The sequence below is a fragment of the Equus caballus genome, chromosome 8 (genome assembly GCF_041296265.1).
Source record: "Equus caballus isolate H_3958 breed thoroughbred chromosome 8, TB-T2T, whole genome shotgun sequence".
NCBI classification, from domain to species: domain Eukaryota; kingdom Metazoa; phylum Chordata; class Mammalia; order Perissodactyla; family Equidae; genus Equus; species Equus caballus.
The window spans coordinates 49,238,388-49,265,668 of NC_091691.1; the positions used below are offsets into that span (position 1 = coordinate 49,238,388).

Below are 27,281 nucleotides of genomic sequence, written 5' to 3' on the forward strand. Positions count from 1 at the left end.
TATTGCCTCATAGGAGTTAGATTTATACTGGAAATGTCCATTCCTGACTCTGCCACAATAGGCTGTGTAATCTTGGGCCTATCCTTTTATCTCTTTGTGCTTCATTTTCCTCTCCAGTTGAATAAGAGGGTTGTTGTAGATCCTTACTACCAGCAGCAGCAGTGGCATCACCTGTGAACTTGACAGAAATGCAGAATCTCAGGCCGGATTCCAGAACTACTGAACCAGAATCTACATTTAACAAGATCTCTAGGTGATCCCACTACACACTGAAGCTTCAGAAGCATTAGATTGGATGATCTCCAATTAAATGGTCCCCTTCAGGACTAACATGATCTTGGATATTCCTAACAGTTACTCTTAACAGAACATCAGAACACCAGGGATTACAGCAAAATGCACAGAAAGAAAACGATTTTGATGACATAAACAAGATATAATCTGGTAGGAAAAAAAAAAGAAACCCCACGCTGTATGGAAAAAAAAACAAACCCTGAACACAAGAAAACTACTGACTACAAAGAAACAATTTTCTTTCACAGAATCTTTAATCTGCCATCACTATAATTACATAAACACAGTTGAATGAGTAGTTTCATGACTTGAAATACTGGCACACATGCTAAAGACAAAATACAGTCAAATAACTTTGCACAGAGTTTTTCATGCTGGAGGCTATGATGGACCATATAAAAAGAATACTGGGTCTGAAGTCAGAAAAATCAGTGAAGTAAATCACAACATTGCGGGGAGACGAGTGTCTCAGTTTCTATCTCACACATAAGAGTTAATAAAACTTAGCCTACTTCACAACGCTATTCTAAGAGTTAAATAAGGCAACATGAAGACGCTCTGTAAGGTGTTTCCCAAATGCTCAAACTGCTCTTCCCCAAAGCGTAAGAATAAAATAACATTTGGCAACCTTTCCCAAGCTAATCTCTGTTTGCCTTTTCCCATTTAGGATCTCCTCCTCGATCTCTTAGGAGTGAGATACGGAGGGTTAAAGGAGTAAGGAATAGGCGACCGGAAAAACGACCTGGCAGCTTAGGAGGCGGGGCGGGAACCGGTTCTCTGGGCTGAAACCAACTCCCGCCCCCCACGCCCCCAGAGTAACTCCCCTTCCAGTTCTGGAGACACCTGACCCGCTAAGCGAGCACCGCAGAGGAGCTGGACCGCATCGGAGGCGGTCTTCGGGTAAGCCCTCCACGCAGGGCTCAAAGACGCCCAGAAATCGAGGCCGCGGGAGCCACTGGCGGGAGGGCGGAGACGGACAGCAGAGGACGCGCGAAAGAGACAGCTAATGCGCCTTTCTCACCTCCCAGCCCCCGAAGCGGCCAGGAGCCCACGCCGAAGCGTGCACACCTCGGTCCCCGCTTTACCCCAGGGCAAAATTCGAGTAATTTCAGGGAAAGAAGGGCAAAGAGTAGCGCTGAGTTACGCCCGCCCCCTCCGGCCTTCTGCTCACCGTGAACCGCGTCCGCGCTTCGGGCAAACTGAAAAGCTGCGGCGTCGGAGACATCTTCCCGGCTGCGCTTGCCCGCCACCGCGCTGTGGCGCTCGCTGATGACGTCAAGCAGGGAGCAACGAGATTGCCGGCTCTGTGCACGGCTAGAGCGGCCTGTGAGCCCAGGGGCGGGCCAGCTGGCAGTTGGGAGCTTTCTTGGGGACCGAGTTCAGGTGGGCGTTGGAACCCTGAGTCAGCCGCACAGTACTTAGTCGGGTTTGTGGGGAACCCTCGAGGTGACGGCATATGGGCGGCCTCGTCCTGTAAGCTTTGCGCTGCCGGGCGGGGACTAGGCCGGGACGCGCACCGGCGGTGTTCTTCGTGCGTTAGGGAAGCCGGGAGAATGGCTGCTAGTTACGGCTCAATGGGCCGCGGGGGAAGGTACCGGCTGCCTGAGGGTCCGAGCCTGGCGGGTTATCTGGGGAAGCGTTGGCAGTGGCCTTGGGCCTCCGGACCGCAGTCATTCTCCCTGAAGGAGTGGTCTCAGCTCCGGATTTACGCATTAGCCCTGTGGCTCAGGAGCAGTTCACTCTCCTGTGAAATACCAGTAATGCCTGTATCACAGGGCTGTTGAAAAGCGCGAACGGAATAATGAAGGCAAGTGGGGCTTGTAAAGCAATCTAAGTATTAGTGTTAATATCTTGGAATCAGTTAACTTTGCTGGCACGTAGAGGTCTCTGCTAAAGAGAAAGACCGAGGAGGAATGCAGTACTCGGCTCCGATTGGAAAATGGGTGGCGCCGCGTCCGGGTGGAGGCACCCGTTGCGAAACCCTGTCTCCTCAGCGATTTCCTCCCTTGTCTCCTCTCACTTGAGAGCCTTGGCTAATGAGAAGCCAAGTGGCAGTAACTTTCTCAGTTGGGATTATGCTGTGAGGAAAGAAGCTGTGACCCAAGTGCGAGGAACTTCCTACCGGCTCTAATTCCCTTCTATGGGTACCTAAATGAAGAAAGCTAGGCGCCCTTTACCTTGTTCCCCTCATTGACATCCAACGAGGATGTAGGAAGTTAACGAAAGACAACTTTAGGGTCTTGCCCCTAAGTGGGAATTGAGAACAGTGATGGCTACCTGGAACACTACAGTCTTTTTTAGAATCAACAGAATCATTCAGGTTTGATTGTATAACTTAAATGTCCAAATAGGCAAAATAAACTGGTATTAACTAATTTAATAGGTAGCTAGTGTAATAGGATTATTATTATTATATTACAGATGATTACTAACTACCTGGAGCACAACTAAGACCTGAGAGGTAGATAAAATTAGTTTTTACAAAATCCCAAACACAAGAAGAGCTGGTGTTTATTGACTCATCCATGAAAGCCCAGTGACTTAGAATGTTATTTGTTTATTCAGCAATTATTTTGGGGGCATTTTTGTACACAGTGGACAGTATTTGTTGAATGAATAATAAATATATGAACAAATGATTGAATGAACAAAATAATACAGCTTAATTCCTGTTTTGAGGAGCTATGGTTAACATGAAACAACTACAGTGTACAATTTCTATCATTAGTAATTTAGATAATAACTACTGTAAGAGGTCAAAGGAGAAAGAGAGATCACTACCATATGAGGTGGTCAAGGAGTCTTCATGGAGAAGATAGAGCATGACCTGGACCTTGAAGGATTCTGGTAGGCATAGGTAGAGTGGGAAGGGCTGAACAGGAAAGACATTCCACATGGAGAGAAGGTATGAGCAGAGGTGTGAAGCGAGGAAGCACAGCGAAAGACAGCTGTTTACTTTAACATTAGGTTCTGAACAGAAATAGGGCTGAAAACTGAAGTTGGAACCAGGTGGTATTAACGTTTGAAGCCAAAGAATGTTGTGGGTTTAAAAATGGCTTTTATAGTTCCTGCCAAGTTATAGCCAGCAGTGTATTTTGAGGGAAGGAGAAAATGAGCTGTTTTGCTGCTAACAAGGGAAGCAACACCAGGTAAAGAAACAGGGAAAACAGCAGCAATCATCAGGTGATAATGAGGAGTTGTTGTTTAATAGGTACAGATTTCAGCTTGGGGTGATGAAAAAGTTCTGGAGCTGGATAGTGGTGATGGTTCCACAACAATGTGAATGTACTTTAGCCACTGGACTGTACACTTAAAATGATTAAAATGCTAAATTTTATGTATATTTTACCGCAATGAAAATTTTAACAAAACGTATTTTTGAAAAAGCAGCAATCTGATGCTGGATAGCTTAAAAAGGGCAAAGACATCACAAACATCAGTATGATTTCAGACCTCAAGATAAGATTATATTTAATAAAGCAAGAAAGTAGGTAATGCATTTTAAAAAGATGTCATTCAAAAATCATTGCAGTAGAAAAATACTTTAGCATTTAGATCACATTAATAAATGCTTTATAATTCCCTGTGCACTTAACATGTAGTTCCTCATTTGATCCTATAAATGATATTTTGAGGTGGGTAATACAGCTATAATGCCCATTTTACACATGAAGCAAACTCAAGGGATAGGGTTCTTGATAGAGGTAATTAGCAAAATGAGACCACCCAGGGGTTTTGATCCCAGATTTCATGTTCTTGCCACCATGTTATACTGTGATAAGTAATTGTCAGGTTTTGTTGAGCACCTTCTATGAGCCAGATACTTTTGTTGGATTATTTCTACCCCTTACGACAACATTGTACATAACAATATATCTGTGAGGAAACAGGCTCGTCTCTCCTAGGTCACGTGGCTAGAGAAAGCTAGCTTGGGATTTGAGCCTAGCTTTAATCCTTAACTCTTGAATCTTTACCAACAGACATTACCATCTTAATGTCTCATAAATTGTTTCCTTACAATTGGCTAAGGGTGAGGATTATATTGTCATCGATAATAACACATTATAAGTTTTTTTTTCTTTAAAGATTGGCCCTGAGCTAACATCTGGTGCCAATCGTTTTTTTTTTCTTCTTCTCCCAAAGCCCCCCAGAACATAGTTGTATATTCTAGTGTAGGTCCTTCTGGTTCTGCTGTGTGGGACACTGCCTCAGCACAGCTTGAGGAATGCTAGGTCTGCACCCAGGATCCAAACCAGCGAAACCCTGGGCTGCCATAGCGGAGTGCGTGAAGTTAACCACTCAGCCATGGGGCTGGCCCCTGTAAATTTTTTAAAACTATGTAATAGTAACATTCAAAGGGCAGACATCCAATAACATGTAACCTCTTCACTTAAGCTTATTGTGCACCCATTTTTCCTCTTACGTTAGTGAGGTAAGATGGATGAGGGACTGCTTCTCTGTTAAGAAATACCCTCCATTGAAAATCCTAGGGTGGATGGTTTAGATCGGTTCTAAGCATTTGCATCTTCCTTCCTCTTTTCCTTGGTGTGCTCTTACATGGATTCAGGTTACCATTGGAGTGGTGAGATCTAGGAGCAAAGACCAAGAGAGGCAGCCTAGTCTGCTTTTGTTCTAGTCCTTATCCTCGCTTAGGGAAGAGGAAACTTTTTGCTCCATTCATCAGTCAACCACATTAGGATGTTGGATTGCAGCTTTTGCTGGTTCAGGTTCTGGGCCCTAGCCATCTTTCCCCTTCCCTCTCTGTAATTTGAGTGGATTGAAATAATGATATTGAGAGGGAACTGATGTTGGAGAGGCAAAATTGAGCAAAAAGAATGAGACTCCTTCGTTGGGAGAGGAATGGAACTGAGAAGAATAAAGATGGAAGAGGGATGCTACTTTGTATATATTTTGGGACTTACGTTTTTGTGGAAAAAGAGAAATTATGTGAAAAGTGTGTGGCTGCTGTCTTTTATAGGGTGGTGGCAATTTTCATTTTATATTAATATTGTACTATTTACTCAACACATTTATTGAGTGCCTAGTATCTCCGAGTCACAGGTACAATATTATTGGACTATATATGAAGTATTACTTTATTAAATTGTAAGTACTGTATATATCATTATCTAGTGTACATTGCAAAAGCCTGTTTGGTGAGCTTGGTTGGACCACATACGTGAACATAATTCAGGGTGAGAAATAGAATAGTGGGTGACTTCTTGCCCTGCTAAGCCCAGCTTCCCTGCAGGGTTAGGCAGAGATTTTGCCTGAAATTGTACCCTTGCTTGACTTGTTCCCCTTTCTTGTCCTGTTTCTCTCTCCTTTCCTGGTTTCTCCTGAGAGCACCTTAATAAGTCATTTGCCCATGAATTCTCACCTCAGAGTTTGCTTCCAGAGGTCCTGATTGTGTTAGTTCGGGTCTACCAAGAAGCAAACACCACCACAGGATTAGATGTGCAAGAAGTTTATCATGGAGTCAGCAGGAGCAGGCAGGGAGAGCTTGCGGACCACAATGCAGGGCTGACACCCGAGGAGGGAGGATTAGGTAGGAAGTTTCTGAGTGAAGCGCAGCTCCAAGAAAGGTTTGACTTTGCCAGTGGAGAGTCCTCAGGCCATACTTCTTGTCAGAGGAGTCCTGCGGTTTGCCAGAATGGACTTGCACTAGTACCTCTGCCATGCTCAGTCATTGACTAGAAGCAGCCCTCAGGAAGCCTGGCCTTGGTGCAAATGGGGTGGATCCAGAAGTTAACAGCTGGGGCTGTCAGTCAGTTGTGCTCCCCACAGCAAAAGATCTGAGTGGAGCATTTCATGGCCACCACATTGTCCTAAGGTATTGATATAATAATATTTTATCCATTTTCAGAAAATATTTTCTTCGTTTGCTTATTCTTGACAAATATATATTAACCTGGCACTGTGAACTAAACAGAAGAGTTACTAACCTTAATGGAGCTTTTATGCTGTGGGAGAGCAGATTTTTTAAAAAGTAAATAGAAACATAAAAGAATTTCACTATGTGATAAGTGCTGTGAAGGAAATAATAGCATCTGAGTGCTATTGTGTGCTTGAATTCTAAGTGCGTTACATGGATGAACTCGTTTAATCTTCCAAGCAACCTTATGAGGTAGTTACTCTTTATAATTCCCAGTTTACAGGTGAAGAACCTGAGGTGAACAGTGCTTAAGTGACTTAGTCCCAAGGTCACTCTAAATCAAAGGAATGAGAGACTGAGATAGAGAATGCTTGAGCAATATTTGACTTTAAATAGGGTTGTCAGGAAGGACCTCTCTGAGGAAATTATATTTAAGCTAAAATTTAAAGTATGGAAAGGAATTTGTTGTATATTTATGAGGGTGGGATTGGCAGGGGAAGGCAAGAAAGAGCATTCCAGGTAGATGGAATAGTGTGTGCAGTGGCTTGTATTAAGAAGGAGGTTATCGTATTTGAGAACAGAAAAAAGGCCATAGTGAGCAAGATGGAGAGCAGCGGAAAATGAGGTTGGAGAAATGACAGGGCCAGATTGTTTAGGACCTTGACCTTCCTGCAGTTTCATTCTCTTCTACTGCACGCCACAGCCTCTGGAATCTCATTGAATACATAAAGTTTGCTTTAGAAGTTATTTATTTTTTGCATAAAGTGTTTCAGAGGAGAGTCATTTGCTTTCATTAGTCACCTTGCTTCCACTCTGGAGCATCTGATTTCCTTCATATGACTGGTGATTTTTCATTATGTATTCATGTTTATAAATGAAAGTCAAGCTTGTTCAGTCCTAATAGCTATTGCAGGGGCTGCTCAGCATATTTTCCACTCCTCACTTGCCATTCCCACCCCCCGCCCCCTCGCCCCATTCTTGCAATAGACAAAACAGTTGTGGGTGTATGACCAGGCCTGGCCAGCAATGTCTTTGAAATTTTTCTTCTGCAGCTGGAAAATATGTCTGCTGTACTAGTTAGAGTTCTTTTTTATAAACAATAGAAACCTACTCTGGTTACTGTTTTGAGAAGTAAGTTATTGGGAGGGAATCCGGAAGCTCATCCAACCAAGTGGAAGCCTGGAGATGAAGCTTGGGCAGCCCTCAGTGGAAGCAAGACATAGTTTCAGTCTTAAGATGACCCTGCTAACACCATCTCTAATGGTGTGGCTTTGGTTCTGGATTCTGCAGCCCTTGCATACTTGCCACCCCATCGCTGTATGCTCACCTCCACACGGTGCTGCTGTAGCTATCCTGCTTAATCTCCAGCTCTCAAACCTTTGCACCTCTTCCTCTAGATTCAAGGTCATGGCTGGGAGTATCTGATTGGCTACCCTCAGGTCTTGTGCTCGTGCTTTAGCTTCCAGAGAACAGGAAAAGTTACACCCATCCCTCCTTGCTTTCAGCATCTGTAATGAGCTGCAGAGCCTTATTTTTGGATTTCCCTTCAATTGGAAAGGGTATTTGGATGCCAAGCAGCCAGTAGGATAATACCCATTGGTCATACTGGCTGCCCAGTACAATTCTCTGTCACCTCAGGGGCTGTGACAAATATTGAGCCCCTGTTGCCATCTTCTCTATCCCTGGGAGAAAGCCCATCTACAGAAAGAGAAAATGAGGCCAACACACAGAAACAGAGCTGAAAGATGGGCTATAGAATGAAAAGAGAGGAAGAAAAAGATGTTAGGTGGGGAGGACAGATGTAGGAGGAGAGAGAGAGATGGGAAAGTGATGGGAAGAGAGATTAATCGCAGGATAGTTTGAGCTCTGGGCTTTTTCATGTCAGATGACGGCTCTGTTTTCATCTCCTAAGTTCCATGAACCATTAAACCTCTTTGATAATAGCTTAATGCCATTTGAAATTGGATTTCATTCATTCGCCATCAGAGTCCCAGTTAATGCAGGAGCTGAGGTAGGTTTCATCTACAGTTGTGTTATTGTTTAGTTTCCTTTTTATTTCTCAATCTCGAAAAGAGGAGGCTGGGTCACCCCCTAAAGTTCTGAATGGAGTGGATTGACTTTGAAATGATCCAGTGTGCTGGAGATTATGGTCTAGCAGGGGTCCACCTCTCTTACCTCCTGTGAGCCAGGTGAAGTCTGTAGTTGAATTTTGCCTGTGAGCAGTGGTGGATCTTTTTCTGGATGCACAAGAAAGTAGCAGACAGGCCTCTTCTTAGGTGAGAGGTGACTTGAGTGGCTGTAGACATGAATATCATTACGTGACCAGGAAGCCATCTGGTAAGTGGGATTTGTTTTCTATAATAATGGTGACTCTTAAGACCTCAAATTATGTCAGCAAAGCTTGCGAAGTTTTGAAGAGGGATAGAAGAGGAGTGTTTTAGTCTGGGTTACCCCCAAAAGTAGAGTCAAAGACTTGTGTGTAGATAATTTATTTTGGAAAGTGATCCAAGGAAGCAGTGAAACCAGGGAGAATCAAACAGGAGGAAAAGTCATTGCAAAGGTGCTTTATAGTATCTGTCACTGCTATGGGCGACTGGAGCCCAATTTCAGTGGAATCTTTTGAGAAGCTGTATCTAATGTGCCTCAAAATTGCCTGCCCAAAGAAAGGGGGAAAGCATTCATGCATTGACTTCCAATCCCCATTCATCAAAGACTGACTCATGGTCACATTGCTTTTGTGTATGCATGAATACATAGAGGGCTTCCACAGGGGTTCTGTGCAATAGGACAATATTAGAGGAGCCCTGGGGCAGGAAAAAAGTGTATGATGCTGCTGTGGTGAACTCCTGTCAGTTTCACTGTGTGGAGATGGCTGTGGCTAGAGTAAAAGTGGGTCCAGTGGATGTGAGACAGGGCCAAGAGATGTCCAATATAAGGGGAGAAAATGTGCTGAATTCAATCATACATAAGGGGAGCCAAAATAAACTGTTCAGTTGGATCTCAGCCAGTTAAAAAAATAGATTCAAGCATATAGACATTAAAAACATAAATGATAATCATTAGTGGAATCTAAAATAATATGTATACCCTCAATATCACTGGAGAAAGTAAGAAAAAAAAGTTCATATAACAAGAGTTAGAACACAGAGGGAACTGCAAAATCTCTCTGACTCTCTCTACGTCTCCCTCCCTCCCTCTGTGTGTGTGTGTGTTTGGGTGGAGAGAGAGAATGAGAGAGGGCATACATATAAGTATATATGTACATGTATATATACTAAAGTATAAATTATGATGGTAGAAACAAAAACAGGCATGTACGAAAGCAGCAGTGGATCTAGCCTGAAGTTTATACAGTTTGGGAGGGATGGTCTTTATGAAGAATAATACAAAATCACAAATATGAAATTAGATATGAAAGTAAATATTTATTTGGAATGAGAAAAGAAATGACAATACATTGTAGGTGGCACAAACATCATAAAATTCAGGATAATATTATTATCAACTGCTAGATATCCCTTCATAATACTTTCCTCCTACATTTTTGGCTGCATATTCTTTGATCACTTCAGCATTTGAAAATGATTATGTAATACTTCTATAAAGAAGAACAGAAAGATAATTCAGCCTTTTACTTAGCATAGTGGATATTTGTTATTATTGATTGTTTAGAAAAGTTTTGATTTTTTTTTTCAGTTTTACAGCTCATCGGATATGCCACGTCTGTGATTTCCTCTGCAGTTTCTTGCTCAGGTCACGCGTCTTGCTCTGACAACTTCAGCCCTTTGATTTCAGTTAGTACAGCACCCGACAGCTACAGCCAGAGCTGGCCCTCTCTGCAATAGGTCCCCCTTCCTCCCACTGCCCCCAGTAAGCCAGTCTTTGGTGAGGAGATGTAGCCATGAAACTTGAGTGTTGAGCCCTGTCTAGGGAGCAGAGTAACATCTTTTTAAAGTATCTTTTTCTTTGGGGTCTTGGATGCTTAATGAGGTTCACCAGGAGAGGTTGTCAACAAGGGTCAGGAAGATGCAGGAGCACAGGCAGTTCAGCAGATAAAATGGAATACTAAAAAATATTTGATTAATCAAAAGATGTCAGGAAAGGAAGAACGAAGATAATATGGGACAAATAGAAAACAAATAGCATGCTGACAGACTTAAGTCCATCTGTATCAGTAATTGAATTAAAAGTAAATGTGGAATAAAAAAATGCAATATGGAATCCTGGATTGGATCCTGGAACAGAGAAAGGACATTTATGAAAAGACTGGTGACATCCAAATAAAGTCTGGAGTTTATGTAATAGTAATGTGCTAGTTTTGGTTTTTTAGTTTTGGTAAATACGCTATGCTTATGTAAGATATTAACATTAGTGGAAACTAGGTGAGAAGTATTTAGGACCTGTAGTAGTATTTTTGAAACTATTCTGTAAATCTAAAGTTATTCCAAAATAAAATGCTTATTAAAAAATGTAAGTAGACTAAATATCAAATAAAAATCTTAACAATATCAGTCTGAATTCAGAAAATAAGACTCAAGCTATATGCTGTTTACAAGAATACACTTTAAAAATAAGATAGGTTTAAAGTAAAAGGATGGAAAAATACTTGTGTAAACACTTGTGATGAGAAATATAGTATTACTATTTAATATTGGAAAAAACAGCCCCCCTAGACAAAGAGTATTACCAGATATGAAGAAGGTCATTTCACAATAATGAAATGATGATCTCATTAGGAAACATCCTAAATGTGTGTTCATTGAAAAATAAAAGCTCATAATACATGAAGCAGAAATTGGCAGAACTAAAAGGGTAAATAGAAAAATCCATACTCATAGTTGGAGACTTTAATACATCTCTCTCAGTAATTGAGAGAATGAGGAGAAAAAAAATGAGTAATGCATAGACTATTTGAACAACAGTTTTATCCAACTTGACATAATTGGTATTTATAAAACACTATGTCCAACAAATGTAGAATGAATTTTCTCTTCAAGTGCACATGGATAATTCACCAAAATAGATCATTGCTCAGTGATAAAGCAAGTCTCAAAACTTCCAAAGTGATAAATCATATAGGATATATTCTCTGATGATAATGGAATTTAGAAATCATAATAAAATATCTAGAAAAATCACCAAATATTTGGAAATTAAGCAACAAAATTCTGACTAACCCATGGGTCAAAAGGAAATCACAAGGAATTTAGAAAATATTATGTACTAATGAAATGAAAACACAATTTACCAATATTTGTGGATACAGCTAGAACAATGGAGGAATATCTATAGCTTTAATATATTTTATATAGTTTGTAAGCATTTATTAGAAAAGGAGAGGGTTAAAAATCAAGAAGTGAGCAATAGAAGAGCAAATTAAACCCTAAGAAAGTAGACAAATAATATAAAGGCAACAAAATAGAACACAAATAATAGAAAAAATGAAAATCAGAAGATGTTGCAAAAGGAGGAACAAAGATAAGGTGGGACAAGTAGAAACCAAAGCCAAAAGTTAGTTCTTTGAAAAGATGAATAAAATTGATAAAGCTTTAGCAAGATCAAGAATAAAAAGAGAAAACTAAAGTTGTCAATATGAGAAACATTACCGATCCTATAGGCATTAAAAAGATAATATGATAGTGTTAAAAACTTTAAGGTAATAAATTTGACAACTTAGAGGACATGGAAACTTTGTAAACACAACTTACCAAAATGACAAAGAAGAAATAGAAAATCTGAATAGTGCTATAACTGTTAAAGAAATTGGATGTGTAACAAAAACTTTTCCAGAGAGCAAACTCCAGGTCTAGATGGCTCCATTGGTAAATTCTGCCATACATTTGTGGAAGAAATAATACCAATCTTACACTAAGTCTTTTAGAGAATAACCCAGGAGAAGACTTACCAACTTGTTTTGTGAAACTAGAATAACTCTGATATCATACCCTTAAAAGTACATTATAAGAAAATACAATTACAGGCTAACATCCCTTATGAACGTAGGTGCAAAAGTCCCAAATGAAAAAATGCAAATCCAGTGATATGGCAAAAGGATAGTACATCATGACCAAGTAAGGTTTATTCCAGGAATGTAAGTTTGGTTTAACACTTGTGGTAAGTCTATATAATTCAACATGTTGTCAGAATAAAGGAGAAAAAATATAAATATGAGCATATCAATAGATATAGGAAAAGTGATAAAATTCAACATCCATTCATGACTTTTAAAAATATCAGCAAACTAGGAATAGAAGGGGAACTTTTCAATCTGATAAAAGGTATCCAAAAGAATCTTCAGCTAACATCATAATAGTGAAATACTGAATTCTTTGCCTCTGAAGACTGGAAAAGATGATGTTCACATTCATCACTTTTATTCAACATTAAAATGGAGGTCCTATCCAGTGTATCAAGAAAAAAGCAACAGAAGACACAAGGATTGGAAAGGAAGAAGTAAAACTGTTTTTATTTGCAGATGGCATGATTTTTTACATAGGAAATTCAAAGGCATAAAGTATATAAAAGAGAACTATTGGTGCTAATAAGTTAATATAACAAGATTACAGGATACAGGGTCAATCTATATTTTAATTTGTATATAGTAATTGTAAAAATTTGGAAAATAAATTGAAAATCAATGCTGTTTATAATAGCATAAACAACATTAAATACCTAGGAATAAATTTAGTAAAAGATGTACAAGAATTTAAAAACACTGCTGAGATAAATTAAAGAAGACATAAGTAGGAGAAAAGACAAACCATGTTCATGAATTTGAAGATTCAATACTGTAAAGGTATCAATTCTCCCCAAGTTGACTATAGATTCAACACGATCTTAAAAAAAATCCCAGCAAACTTTTGGTAGAAATTGACAAACTGATTCTAAAATTTACACAGACATGCAAAGAACCTAAAATAGCTAAGATAATCTTGAAAGAAACAAAGAGGAATTATACTACTAGATTTTGAGACTTCCTATAAAGCTATTGTAATTAAATCAATAAAAAAATGTAATAAGGATAGAAAAGTAGACCAAAGGAACAGAACAGAGTTCAAATATAGACTCAGGAAATTGGTCACTTGGTTTTTGAAAAGGAGTAAATGGAATCCTATGTGGAAAAAGATTTTTGGGTTTTTGTAAAGATTGGCACCTGAGCTAACAACTGTTGCCAATTTTTTTTTTCTTTTTCTCCCCAAATTCCCACAGTACATAGTTGTATATTTTAGTTGTGGGTCCTTCTAGTTGTGGCAAGTGGGATGCCACTTCAACATGGCCTGACGAGCAGTGCCATGTGTGCGTCCAGGATCCGAACTGGCAAAGCTCTGGGCTGCTGAAGCGGAGTGCACAAACTTAACCACTTGGCCACAGGGCTGGCCCCCCGAAGGTCTTTTTAATAAATAGTTCTGGAGCAACTGAATATCCACATGGGGAAGAAATGAACCTTGATCCCTACCTTTCATCTTGTCCAAAAATTACTTTGAAATTAAATGAAATAAAGAACAGTAGAAAACAATCAATGAAACTAGGAGTTGTTTTTTGAAAGATACACAAAATTGGCAAACCCTTAGCTAGACTAAGAAAAAAAAGAAGACTCAGGGGCTGGCCTGGTGGTGCGGTGGTTAAGTTCGCATGCTCTGCTTTGGTGGCCTAGGGTTTGCTGGTTCAGATCCCAGGCATGGATCTATGCACTGCTTACCAAGCCATGCCTTGGCAGGCATCCCACATGTAAAGGAGAGGAAGATGAGCACAGATGTTAGCTCAGGGCCAGTCTTCCTCAGCAAAAAGAGAAGGATTGGTGGCAGATGTTAGCTCAGAGCTAATCTTCCTCAAATGAAAAAAAAAAAGAAAGAAAAGAAAAACTCATATAAATAAAATCAGAAATGAGATATTACAACTGATCTCAGAGGAATGAAAAGGATCATAAGAGATTACTATGAACAATTAGTTATACACCAGCAAACTCAATAACCTAGGAGAAATAGATAAATTCATAGAAACAAACAACTTACTAAGACTGAATCATGAAGATATAGAAAGTCTCATCAGACCTATAACTAGTAAGGAGATTGAATCAGTAATCAAAAATCTCCCAACAAGGAAAGCCCAGGACCAGATGGCTTTACTGGTTAATTCTATCAAACTTTTAAGGAAGAATTAATGCCAATCCTTCTCAAACTGTTCCAAAAATTGAATGGGAGAGAACACTTCCAAATGAGGCCAGTATTGCCCTGATATCAAAGGCAGAGGAAGACACCACAAGAAAAGAAAACTATAGGCCAATTTTCCTAATGAGCATAAACGCGAAAATCTTCAACAAAATACTAGCAAACCAAATTCAACAGCATATTAAAAGGATCATACACCATGACCAAGCGGGATTTATCCCTGGGATGCAAGAATGGTTCAACATATACAAATCAATATATGTAATATACCACCTTAACAGAATGAAATATAAAAAAAAATCACATGATCATGTGAATAGATGCAAAGAAAGCATTTGACAAGATTCAACATCCTTTCATGATAAAAACTCTCAATAAATTAGGTCTAGGAGGAATTTACCTCGGCATAATAAAGGCAATATATGAAAAGGCAAAATCTAGCATCAAACTCAATGATGAAAAACTGAAGGGTTTTCCTCTAAGATCAGCAACAAGGCAAGGATGGCCACTCTCACCACTCCCATTTAACGTCATACTGGAAGTCTTAGCCAGAGCAATTAGGCAAGAAAAAGAAATAAAAGGCATCCAAATTGGACAGAAAGAAGTAAAATAGTCTCTGTTTGCAGATGACATGATCTGATATATAGAAAACCCAAAAGACTCTGCTAAAAAAAACTGTTAGATTTAATAAATGGTTTCAGTAAAGTTGCAGGATACAAAATCAATATACAAAAATCAGTTGCATTTCTGTACAGTAACACTGAACTATCTGATAAAGAAATTAAGAAAACAATCCCATTTACAATAGCAGAGAAAGGAATAAAATACTTGGGGTTAAACTTAACCAAAGATGTGAACAACATGCACAGTGAAAACTATGAAACACTGATAAAAGAAATTTAAAAAGACTAATAAATGAAAAGACATCCCATGTTCATGGATTGGAAGAATTAATATTATGTGCATACTTCCCCAAACAATCGACAGATTCAATACAATCCCTATCAAAATTCTAATGGCTTTTTTCACAGAAATAGAAAAACAATCCTACAATGCATATGGAACCACAAAAGACCCCAAATAGCCAAAGCAATCTTGAGAAAGAAGGACAAAACTGAAGGCATACTTCCTGATTTCCAGAAATATTACAAAGCTACAGTAATCAAGACAGTATGGTACTGGCATAAAAACAGAAATATAGGCCAGTGGAACTGAATAGAGAGCCCAAGAATAAATATATCCATGTATATATGGTCAACTGACCTTTGACAAGGGTGCTCAGAACACACAGTGGGGAAAGGACAGTCTTTCAAGAAATGGTATTGGGGAAACTGGATATCCACATGCCAAAGAATGAAATTAGACCCTTCTCTCACACAGTATACAAAACCCACCTCAAAATGGATTAAAGACTTAAACATAGGATCTGAAACTGTAAACCTACTGGAAGCAAACAAGGACAAAGCTTCTTGACATTAGTATGGGCAATGATTTTGGGATATGACTCCAAAAGCACAGGCAGCAAAGGCAAAAATAGACACGTGGGTTTGCATCAAACTAAAACGCTTCTGCACAGCAAAGGAAACAAAGGACTGAAGAGACAACCTACAGAATGGGAGAAAATATTTGTAAAGCATACATCTGTTAAGGGGTTAATATCCAAAATATATATGGAACTCCAATAGCTCAATAGTAAGAAAACAAATAACCCAATTAAAAAATGGGCAATGGACCTGAATAGGCATTTCTTCAAAGAAGACATACAAATGACCAAAAGGGATATGAAAAGGTGCTCAACATCACTGGTCGTCAGGGAAATGCAAATCAAAATTACAATGAGATATCACCTCACACCTGTTAGAATGGCTATTATCAAAAAGACAAAAGATAAGTGTTGATGAGGATCTGGAGAGAGGGAAACTCTTGTACACTGTTGGGGGCAATGAAAAATGGTGCAGCCACTATGGAAAACAAAATGGAGGTTCCTCAAAAAATTAAAAATAGACGGCCATATGATCCAGCACTCTCACCTCTGGGTATATATGTATATATCCAAAGGAAATGAAATCAGTATCTTGAAGAGGTATCTGCACTCCCATGTTCATTGCAGCACTATTTACTATAGCTAAGATATGGAAACATCCTAAGGGTTTGTTGATGGATGAATAGGTAAAGTAAATGTGATACACACCCTGGAATATTATTCAGCCTTAAAAAAAGCCTTGTGCCATTTGTGACAACCTGGATGAACTTGAAGGGCGTTATGCTAAGTGAAATAAGCCAGACACAGAAAGACAAATATTGCATAACCTCATGTATATGTGGAATCTGAAAAAGTCAAACTCATTAACCATAGAGTAGACTGGTGTTTGCCAGGGGCTAGAGATGGAGGAAATGGGGAGATGCTGGTCAAAGGGTACAAACCTTCAGTTATGAGTACTGAGGATCTAATGTACAGCATAGTGACTATAGTTAATAATACTGTACTGTATACTTGAAATTTGCCAAGAGAGTAAATCTTAGGTGTTTTCATCAATCACAAAAAAGGTAACCATGTAGGGCCAGCCCGGTGGTGCAGCGGTTAAGTTAGCACATTCCGCTTCTCCGCGGCCCGGGGTTTGCCGGTTCAGATCCCGGCTGCAGACATGGTACCGCTTGGCACGCCATGCTGTGGTAGGCGTCCCACATATAAAGTAAAGGAAGATGGGCACGGATGTTAGCTCAGGGCCAGGCTTCCTCAGCAAAAAAGAGGAGGACTGGCAGTAGTTAGCTCAGGGCTAATATCCCTCAAAAAAAAAAAAATGTAACCATGTGAGGTGATAGATATGTTAATTAGCTTGATCGTGGTAATCATTTCACAATGTATACTATATCAAAACATCACGTTGTATACCTTAAATATAGTCAAGTTTTATTTGTCAATTTTTCCTCAGTAACACTGGTTAAAAATTAAAACCTGCCTTACCAGATATGAACTTATTAGAACCATAGTAATTAATATGCCATAGTAATAGTTTAGGTAAAGATAGGCTAATGAAAGAGAATAGGGAGCCCCAAACAGACCCATACATGTGTAAACAATTTATCTGTTTCACTGTATTACTTTATAAGACATTGTGACTAACAGTCAATAGGAAAATGAGAGATTGTATGATAAATCATTCTGGGTCAATTGGTTAGCTACATGTGAAAAAAACCCCTCATGTCATACGAAAAAATACTAGCTGGATTAAAGACAGTATGAAATGTAAAATTAAATTATTTAGAATATATCTTAATTACCTTGGAGTAGGGAGGGATTTCTCAAACAAAATACAAAAAACATAAACCATAAAGGAAAAGACTGATAATTTTGGCTACATTAAACTTAACTTCCGCTTATCAGAAGACATGATAATAAAAACAGAAAGAGAGAGAGGACTTAGAGTGGCAGAAGATATTTGCAACTCATATAACCAGTGGTTAGTGTCTAGAATATATTAAAAACTTTTATAAATCAATAAAAATGTGGCAAACAATCAAGTTAAAAATGGCAAAAGACATAAGCAGGAAATTCATACAGAAGAGGAAACATGAAAAAATGCTTAACCTCACGAGTAATCAGGGAAATGCATGTAACAATACTGAGATACTGTTTTCTCATCTATCAGATTGGCATGAGTCCAAAAAGCCTGATGAATGTTGGTGAGGAAATGGGGCACATATACTCAGTTGATGGAAATGTAACCTGGTACAACCATTTCGGAAAAGAATTTGGCATTCTAGTAAGGTTGAAGATGTAATACACTTCAATTCAAGAATTCTACTCTAGGTATAAACAAGAAGATTTCTTACACTTGTATACGAAGAACCCTGTACAAGAATGTTTATTTCAGTACAGTAGGTAATGCCACAGAATTAGAAATGGCCATGTCAATCAATGAATTGGTGAATAAATTTTTAAGTATTCATTTGATGAGCGTGTGAGACATTGAAAATGAAAGAACTAGATTGAGATTGCCAAGGAGAAAGCATTTTGTGGATGAAGTTTTTTTTCTTTTGCCATGAAAATATGATCATTTAACTTACTTTGCATCTTGCTATTCATAATAACACAAATTATCCTAAATTCCATTGGAATGATACCTTCTTTGAAGTAACTGATTCTTCCCACAAGAGGTCAGCATTTGCATGAAAATATTTCCTCCAAAATAGTATAGTGGAAAAACAGACAAAAAAATGAACTTTTTGTATTTAGATGTGTTCCTATCTGAAGTAGATTCTGGTATTGACCTTCAACTGATTTAGTCAATGCAAATTTTAAGTAAGTCATTACAGAAAACTGTGTATATAGTGCTGTTCTGAGTAACTCAGCAGCTCTATGCTGCAGAAGTCAAGAAGGTTTATCTTGATTTTGGTGGTGTGTTTCTTTCAAGGTGTTCCTCTAATGGCTATTTTTGCCAGTTTAACAAAATAAGTGACACATACCTTCATCAGAGGGACTTACTAAGTTATGAGGTTTTGTGACCTTCACTCTTGCATGTATTGTTTTTATTAATACCTCTTAGAGGAAAATGAAGCACTTTGCCCTCAGGGCTAGAAGAGATCTCTGCCACTTGGTTCTGATTAGACTTTCCTCTACAGTGTTTCTTCACTCAACTCCCGCTTCCTTCCACCCACTTTGTAAATGGAAAGTGAAGAGTTTCCTGTTTTGAAGTCAGCACCAGACTTACACTAAATTGTCAGCATTGATGGCTGTGAATCACAGACTTGGAGTCGAAGACAGCATTTTTATTCACACACCTTCCCCACAGTGCTTAGCATACTGTCTTGTACTTGAATATGTGCCTTAATGAAAACAGAAACCTGATCAATCTATTCCCAACTAAAAATCCTTCAGCTGCTTCGAATAGCTTTCAAGATCTACTTGAATTGGCTCCACATTCAAAACTATCCGTGTGGCCCTACCTAACCCGTCAGACTTATATATTAATATAATCGTATTAATAATCAGTTGCTTTGTGCTAAGAACTCATCATATTCCATCGTCTTTCATACTGTATATACAAGATCTCATTTATTCCTTACTTTTTGAGACATTGCATGCAAATGAGGAAACCAAGACTCAGAGAACTTTACTCTTTACACGCTGGGATTTGAACTCGAGTGTATTTGACTTCAAAGTCGTAAATGTATGTCATACTTTTCTCATCTTGCCTCTCCTCACAACCGCACACTCTACAGTCAGACTGAGTTACTCTCAGTTCCTTTTATGTCTGGTAACTTTTACACACTTTTTTGCCCTCTCTGGAATGCCTTTCTCCTCTGCTCTAACTGGTCAAATTCTTGTGTTTAAGACCCAGGTAGTCATCACCTGCTGTGGTTGACCCTCCCTGATCCATTCAGCTGTATTCTTGCCTCTGCTCTGAGTTACAGTCATAGCCCTGAGCAGCTTTCTTAGGATGTGTGTGTGGTGGTGTGGCAGGGGCTGGGGGAGGTAATTGCTGATGCGACACTGGAAGAACCGTCGCTCTGTGTAGTGTGGAAATCCGTTTTTAGCTTGAACCCCAACAAGGAGGTGATTCTTCCTTCCAAAGGGAGCGAAATAAGTCCCTCTCCCTTTACCTTCAGATACAGTCACTAGGAGAAAGAGAGTACTTACTGAAGCAGTAACTAAAGTGTCAAGACAGCGCTCCCAAGTCAGAAGGAGTTGCAGGGTAAGAGATTAGAAAAAGATATTACCTGGGTTAACAAATCAAATGGGCAGCTGTATTTAAAGGCGAGACTTGAAATGAACTTTGAGCCTTTGCAAATACGAAGACCAAAAAGGCCTCAAAAGTAAGGAACAACAATCTCCACCCACACTACTACAGGGAGGATGTGGGTACTGAGAACGGGCAAATCCAGAAAAGTAACAGCCCTTTCTTAAAATTCTTCTCTCTAGCTTATTGCTGTGTGAGCAATGTGGGAACAGAACATTTGAGGGATTATATTGCCAACATTCCTTCTCAAAAATTGGGAGCTAGACTTTCACTTAGATTTGTAGGATGAATGTTGCCTTTCTTATCTAGCTATGGTTTCTTCCTCTTTATTCTTTTATTTGCATGTTGAACAGCTTTCTAATTGATGAGGCTGTGAAAATTTCCAGGCAAATTATGGTTCCATTTTCTTGACAGGAAGGAATTCTTTAAAGATATGGCCTTAGTAGTTTCCCATTTCAAGTATTTTCTTTTCATCACTCATTTTGAAAATGTTACGAGAAAGGGAATGGAATTAGCATTTACTGAGGATATGTGACGTGCCAGACTACTTTTTCACATGCGTTGTCTGATGTAATTCCCAACAGAGTCCCTGAGATATGTTAGTATTATCCCCATTTCATAGAGGAGGAGATAGAGACCGGGAGACATTGAATAACCTGCTGGTCAGTAAGGAAGCTGAGGTTTGAATAATCTGATTCCCCTACCCCAGGGTTGCCCAAATTTGAATGAAGAATAAATATGTATATATATATTTTTTAGGAAAACATTTCCACAAACCCTTTGTGTTGACTAAAGTTATTTTATGTTTCTTAAGTGAACAATCATAAAAGTAGACGTAAACATCTCATGCTTATGGCATTTATATAACTACAAATATACAAATTAAATAGAAACAGAACTTCAAAATCAATAAAATTCAAATTAATGTTAATAAGGGACAATTAATACGTTTTGTTGAAATAAAGTTGAAGCTTGCAATATAAATATAATATTGATTCTTATAGTGCAGGTTCTTTTTAATTTGGCATTTCTATCTGCTGTGTGATAAGTCCATTTTCACAATATTGTTTTCTCTTTGAACTACTGTGAAAATCCTAGATTTTTACAGCACATTGTGATGCAATTTAGCCTTTGTTTGGCCCAAATGGTGATTTCGTCATGAAATCCACCTCTGTTCCGGTTTCCTTAGCCCACGACAATAAAAAAGCACTATATTACTGGAACGTCCTCTCCTTGCAGGTGGGTCCTTTGTCTGCCTTTTTCACTGTTGTATTCTTGGTGTCTAGAACAGTACCTGGGCACATGGTAGGTGCTCAATAAACATTTATTGAACATAAGAGTTAACAAAAAAATACTTGGGGCTAATACATTATTAAATGTAAATGCTGGCTATGAAATCTTGCAGCAGTAATAGATTGTAAGATGGTCATCGAGATGATCCAAAATGTGCTTATACTGCTGAGATAATATCTAGATATTTATTGATTGATTTCTGCCTGTGTTTTCCCTCTCTAGTCATTCCCTTTCTTCGTGCCCCAGCCATTCAAGCAGGTACTTGGGTTCTAGGCCTGTGACCTCATGGGAGAGATATGGTGGGTCAGAAAAGCAGAAATTGTTTGCAAGCTTTCTTGGTTTGTGTTCCATAAGCCTCCAGATGAAAGAGCCATTTCTGAGTGCACTCTTCCTCAATGTGCTGCTTATCTTCCATTTGTACCTCCAGACCTACTCTCCATTCTTCTTCATCCTCATCTGTGCTCTTGGAGGCTGATCATTATGAGTTGCATCACTAGGCCCTCTTGCCGTTTGGCTTCTGCCTGGATTTAGCCAGTGGGAGGCCCTGGCATGAAATTGGGGGACCACATCTCACTGGCTACTTGTTTGGATAGGTGTTCTTCTCCGACACAGCACCCCATGCTTTGGTATTTGGGCTCTGTGAAGGGTCATGGAGTTGTATCAAAACCCTGGAGATGTGGAGTGAGGGAGCAAGGAGATCTGAGGTTAGGTTGTCTGTCTTCTTGGGGGAATGGTAGACTCAATGTTAGAAATTAAGTTTAATTATAGAGAACTAAGTAATACATTTTTCCATATATAAATTTGCAGACTGAGATTCATACTCTCTCTGTTATATTTTTTAAAGGTTATCATTAAAATGGAAACTTAAAACTTCAAAATTGTTGTAGTGAATTCAATTGACCCCATCTAGGAATCCAGTTTGAGTTATACTACACTATGTCATGCTAAACTTTGGGTTATAAAATTCTAAAAGCTGGTTTCTTGTGTGCATGAATAAAAGTTGTGATTAAAAGTTATACTCTGGGAAGCAGCAAAACATAGTGGATAAGAATGAGGAGTCTGGATTCAGAATCCAGCTTTGCCACTTAACAGCTGTATGACTTTTAGTAAATTGCTTAATCTCTGTTCCTCATCTGTAAAAGTACACAAAACTTTGAGGATTAAATAAGATAAATGTGTAAATAACTTAGAAAGTTGTACATGATAAGCTCTCAACAAGTGATTATTATTATTACTATTATTCTTCTGACCTCAGTAGTCACTGACGCATTCATTTGTTTCACTAATGTCTGCTTACACGAACCTTGAAATGCACAGCAGGAGGCACTCATGCAAAGATGATTAGAGCATTTATCTGCTTCTAAGCAGATGTCAAGCCATTCCTTGAGAAATCCATTTCTTCTTTTTTGGGACACACAGCTAGACTACCTTTCTTGCACCCTTACAGGTAGGCATTGACTGTAACTAAGTTCTAGCCAATGGTTTCTGAGTAGAATTTGCATGTCACTGTTGACTCAGGGTTTTTAGGAGGCTGATGTGCCTTCTTCATACGTGTTTCCTTCCATTGTTTCAATGCATAAGATGTCAAGGCCCTCGGAAATGACAGCCACAAAACAGATGAAGCCTAGGTTCCTGAATCACCATTGGAAGAGAGCTGCCAAACCAGTAGGAATATCTCCCTCACACTGAATTATGGGCAAGAAATAAACTTCTATGGTCTTTAAGCCATTACATACTTTTTTGAGGAGCTGTTTGTTATAGCAGCTAGTGTTATCCAAATTAATACACTCTCCTCATAACTATAACCATGATGGAACACATGGAAAGGGTGGATTTTTACAATCGAATGTGTTGTCTTGTTGGATTCAAATTTTCCGGAGGGGGAGTGTGGGGAAGAAGCTAGAAAAATGGAATCCTTTTGCATCTTGTTTTTTTTTTTACTGAAGCTAGACCCCTCCCAGATCCTCCTGGTCTCCCCATTGTGTTTCACCCTGGGCAATGTTTTCCCCTGACCTTTTCTCCATCATTTTCTTTGTTAGTAGAGCTTTGAGGCAGCAACCTCCTCAGCTCAACCATGAATAGCATCTGCTGGAAGTGCTGGCCCCTTTTTATATCTGGGTCATGCTTTGTGTGTCTTTCTGCATTAGTATGATAAAGAGCTCTTCCTGACCCTTTGGTTCCTTTCTCAAATGATCAATTGGCAATTTGTACAGTGAAAGATTGGTCTTCCAACAGTCCATAAATAATGTGACTTACTAATCAAAGGAAATTCATTATACACAAGGCACTTAAACCGTTTCTTTTAAAATACAGTATATTGTTACTTTGGGAAAATATTTTTTAAATTTCAGGTTAATGCACATCTACTTCTTGAGACAAAATACCTTAATTTCAGTCAGCACTTTTCTGGAATGAAAGACCTTCCCTAAAATGGTAAAAACAGGTCGTGGTTCCCATACTATTTTAGCACCATCCTCTAACCTAAATTATGGTTTGACAGAGACGTTTCTCAGGACGGAAACAAACACCCATTTAGCAAATCTGTATATATCCCCAGACAGGCCTCTCCAGTGGGCTCAAGTGAAGACTGATTCTAAGGGTGCTGCTCTGATTCAGGGCAGCACAGGGAGACCTGCCCTGGGTCAGTTCCAGTGCAGCCTGCTCCAGGCTCTGTCTGGAGGCCTCCCTAAAGGGGCGGTGTACATAGTGTCCAGTTCTTTCCCTCCTCCAGGGCACTGCCAATCTGCAACCTTAGCTTGAAAGGTGTAATAACACAACTAAAAACAAATCGTAGGTACATTTTCACCTGGAGTTGCCAACTGTCCTGGATTGACCATTCGCATCCAATAAGCAAACCTGAATCTAAGAGAAAAATAAGCACTTCAGAAACATTTGGATGTTCTCTCTCTCTCGTTTTTAGACTCCCAAAACCTGAAACCAAAAGAAGGCAATACTTCTTAAGTTGCTGTATGTAGATTCAAGTGCCTACATTGATAATATTTGCTATCAGGACTTCATTTTACATTTTAAAATAATATTCCAACTCTGAAAAAATTTACTCTTTTGGCAGGTTTTCAGGAAATAAATGCTTACCATGTGAGATTTTAGAAAAAAGGAAGGGAAATTAGTCACTCAATACTTCGAAGCATCCAGCAACTTCTAAATCCCTGGAAAAATCAACACAAGGCAGACCTGTTGCAGATTTCTTAACTTCTCTATTCTCCTAGGAATGCCAATCTCTCAGCTGGCTGGAACACAATTTGTGAGCTAGGACTGGCCCAAACCAAATCATGTTTTTTTCATTTTTCTATAGCAATGGCATTCAAACTACTCATAACAGCCACAGCCTGAAGTGTGTCCCCCTTACCCCCGCCTCCTCCCAAACTGGGCAGAGTTGGTTCTAGCACACAGATATTTTTCTGACGTGCTCTGTGGAGGGTGTCATGTTCTGGCCAGACACTAGAGTAGTAGTGACCACCCACTGGGCATGGAACTTATGGGGGAAACTACATCCCCCAACCCAGCACTACTCTGGTTTGGCAGGGTGGGTCACCAAGGAAAAGCACAGATGTAAGTGCCAAAGAGCGTCACTCATATTACATCTCTGCCCTGAACTGACCACAGCGGAGAAGTTAACCAGCCACCTACCATCCATTTACCAGCAAAGTGGACGATAAAGATCACAGGATCTCAGTGCCGGCTGGAAATGGACCGCTGCCATGTTATAGCCCCTCTCAGAGTGGCCTTAACAGAAAGCAGCAAGGGTAATTCTTCCAGTGGGAGGAGATGCAAGCAGCATACTTGGTGGCTCACTTTATAAAGAGGGAGAAGCAGCCTGAGATACAGATTGATATGAACTCTGGGACAAGAGTGAATGGCTTGGCTGCTTGGTCAAGGCCCAGAAGGAACAAGATTGGAAGGTTTATGATAAGGTAATCTGGGGAAGAGGCATGAGGACAAATCTATAGTTGTGGGCACAAAGTGTGTGTATCTTTAATCTTACATTAATGCCTACCAGAGAACTCCCGCTGCAGAGGAAGCTCTCAGCAATGAGGAAGACAAGATGTCTCATCCTGTGGATGTGGACAAGTAATGATGAGCCTTGAGAAGATCAGACCCCCACCTGATGGCAGAGTGATTTCAATTTCAATTTGTCCTGCCCACATGTCTCTGTTAGCACCACCATCCAAGGCTCACAGAATTCCTGGTCTATTGAAGTGGCATACTGTACAACATTGTGGCAATGGGCACATGACTGTGAGATCCACTGGTCTACCAGATATCTGATCAATCAGAAATAGCTAGTCTAATGGGACAGTGGAAAGATATTGCAGGTTCAGCTAGGGTGCTAGCCTTGGGGCAATAAGCTGTAGGGTTAGGGTGCTGTCCTCCAGTGTGTAGTATATGTACTAAATCAGTGAGTATGGTGCAGTGTTCCCATTAACTAGCATTCACAGGTACAGGAACCAAGGGGTAGATGTAGATATGGATCCTCCCACAATCACTGCTTTTCAAGCTTGCAACTTTAGGGTCTGCCCTATTAAAGGTCCTGGTTCCCACAAGGGAAACACCAGGCAGTAATTCACCTTGAAGCTGTGACCACTGCCAGGTCATTGTAGACTCCTCATATTAGTGGAAGGATTGGCAAAAAAAAACAATTACTACCTTGGTGGGTGAAATTGACCCTAATTACCATGAGGAGTAGGGTTGCTCCCACATAATGAAAGCATGGGGGAATTGACTGGAACCCAGAGGGACTTACTGGGTGTCCCGTAGTGCTTTCCTGCTAGGGATAACAGTAAATGGGCAACTTCAACAGCTATGGCTTGATGAGGCTAAGGCAGCTGAGGACTCAGGGCAGAGATTCTGCATCAGACCAGGCAGGCAGCCTTGACTGGAGTACTGGCCAAGGGTGAGTGAGATCTAGAATGGGTATTGGAGGAGGGAAATGAAGACTTTATCTTGGGATTCGCTTTCCAGGGAACTGAAGAAAGATCCCCAGCACGGACACAGGATCTGGAACATAGTAGAGAGGCCCTATGTAGTTGACTATATGAATCTTTGATGAATATATGAATAACTGTGCCCTGTGCTCTGTCATAAAGGTGCTCAAGTTAATTCATGTTTGAGAAGTGCTTGAGGATCTCAGGGGGAGGTCTGTATGTTAACACGTGGCACTCCCAGCCCCTGTTTCAGCAAGGTCCACTCACCGTCCCTCCTGCAGAACCAGGGTTTTGTGGTGAAGGCTCACACACAGCTTTGGAATTGCACCAAACCACCTCTCTGTTTGCCTCCGCAAGCCACTGTGTCACCAGCAGGAACTCATTATTCCCTCAGAGTCAGAGCAACAGAGAGAAATACAATCCTTAAGGCTTAACCATTTTCTTTCCCCCAAATAAAAAAGCCAAATCACACATGGCTACAATTTGGATGCTGTGTCACTTTCACACTTTATTTCTCCACATATAAGCCAATTGAATGTTTTTGTAAGTGACTGAATAAATTTAGTTTTTAAATTATCCCATGTACCTTACCCCGATAAATTACCAAAATAAACAGTAAGCGTAATATAATTACAGTGTTGACAGTGGTCTAAGGCTCAGCTTGATGAAAAATTGCTTTCCCTCCACCCCTTCATTTCTCTCTCCTGGGATGGGTTGGTTGGAGATGAATTCTCCAAATATGAGCTATCTTCTTGAAATGTAATAGTAGGCCTGGATGGGCTGGGAAGTGTTTTGCCGGGTGCCTAATTGTGAAAGCAGAGGCTTTGCAGATAGGGTCAGAAATCTTTCAGTTTTTCACTCTATTCCCATCCTTTCTGGTGTCTATTAGTTTTGACATTTTGACAGTCTGACTCAATGACTCTCAACTCCTACGTTTCTAGCCCATTCTTGTATGCTAGAATTTTGG

At 39.7% G+C, this 27,281-nt stretch overlaps 1 protein-coding gene and 1 long non-coding RNA gene across 3 annotated transcripts in view; one reads left to right on the forward strand and one right to left on the reverse strand.

Annotated features, from left to right (window-relative positions):
* Nucleotides 1-2,918, reverse strand: part of THOC1 (THO complex subunit 1) — a 55,203-nt gene extending 52,285 nt beyond the window's left edge. Inside the window, exon 1 of one of the 2 annotated variants that reach the window (XM_001491890.7) lies at nt 1,466-2,918. In XM_001491890.7, coding sequence (XP_001491940.2) covers nt 1,466-1,750 — 285 coding nt within the window. In that variant the 5' untranslated portion in view covers nt 1,751-2,918. The remainder of the gene's footprint in view (nt 1-1,465) is intronic. The other variant, XM_023647530.2, reaches the window with a different exon arrangement.
* On the forward strand, nt 1,551-10,477 carry LOC111774710 (uncharacterized). Its single transcript, XR_002809859.2, has 2 exons — nt 1,551-1,677; nt 9,866-10,477. It is a non-coding gene; the product is annotated as an uncharacterized lncRNA (long non-coding RNA).
* The last annotated feature ends 16,804 nt before the right edge of the window (nt 10,478-27,281 follow it).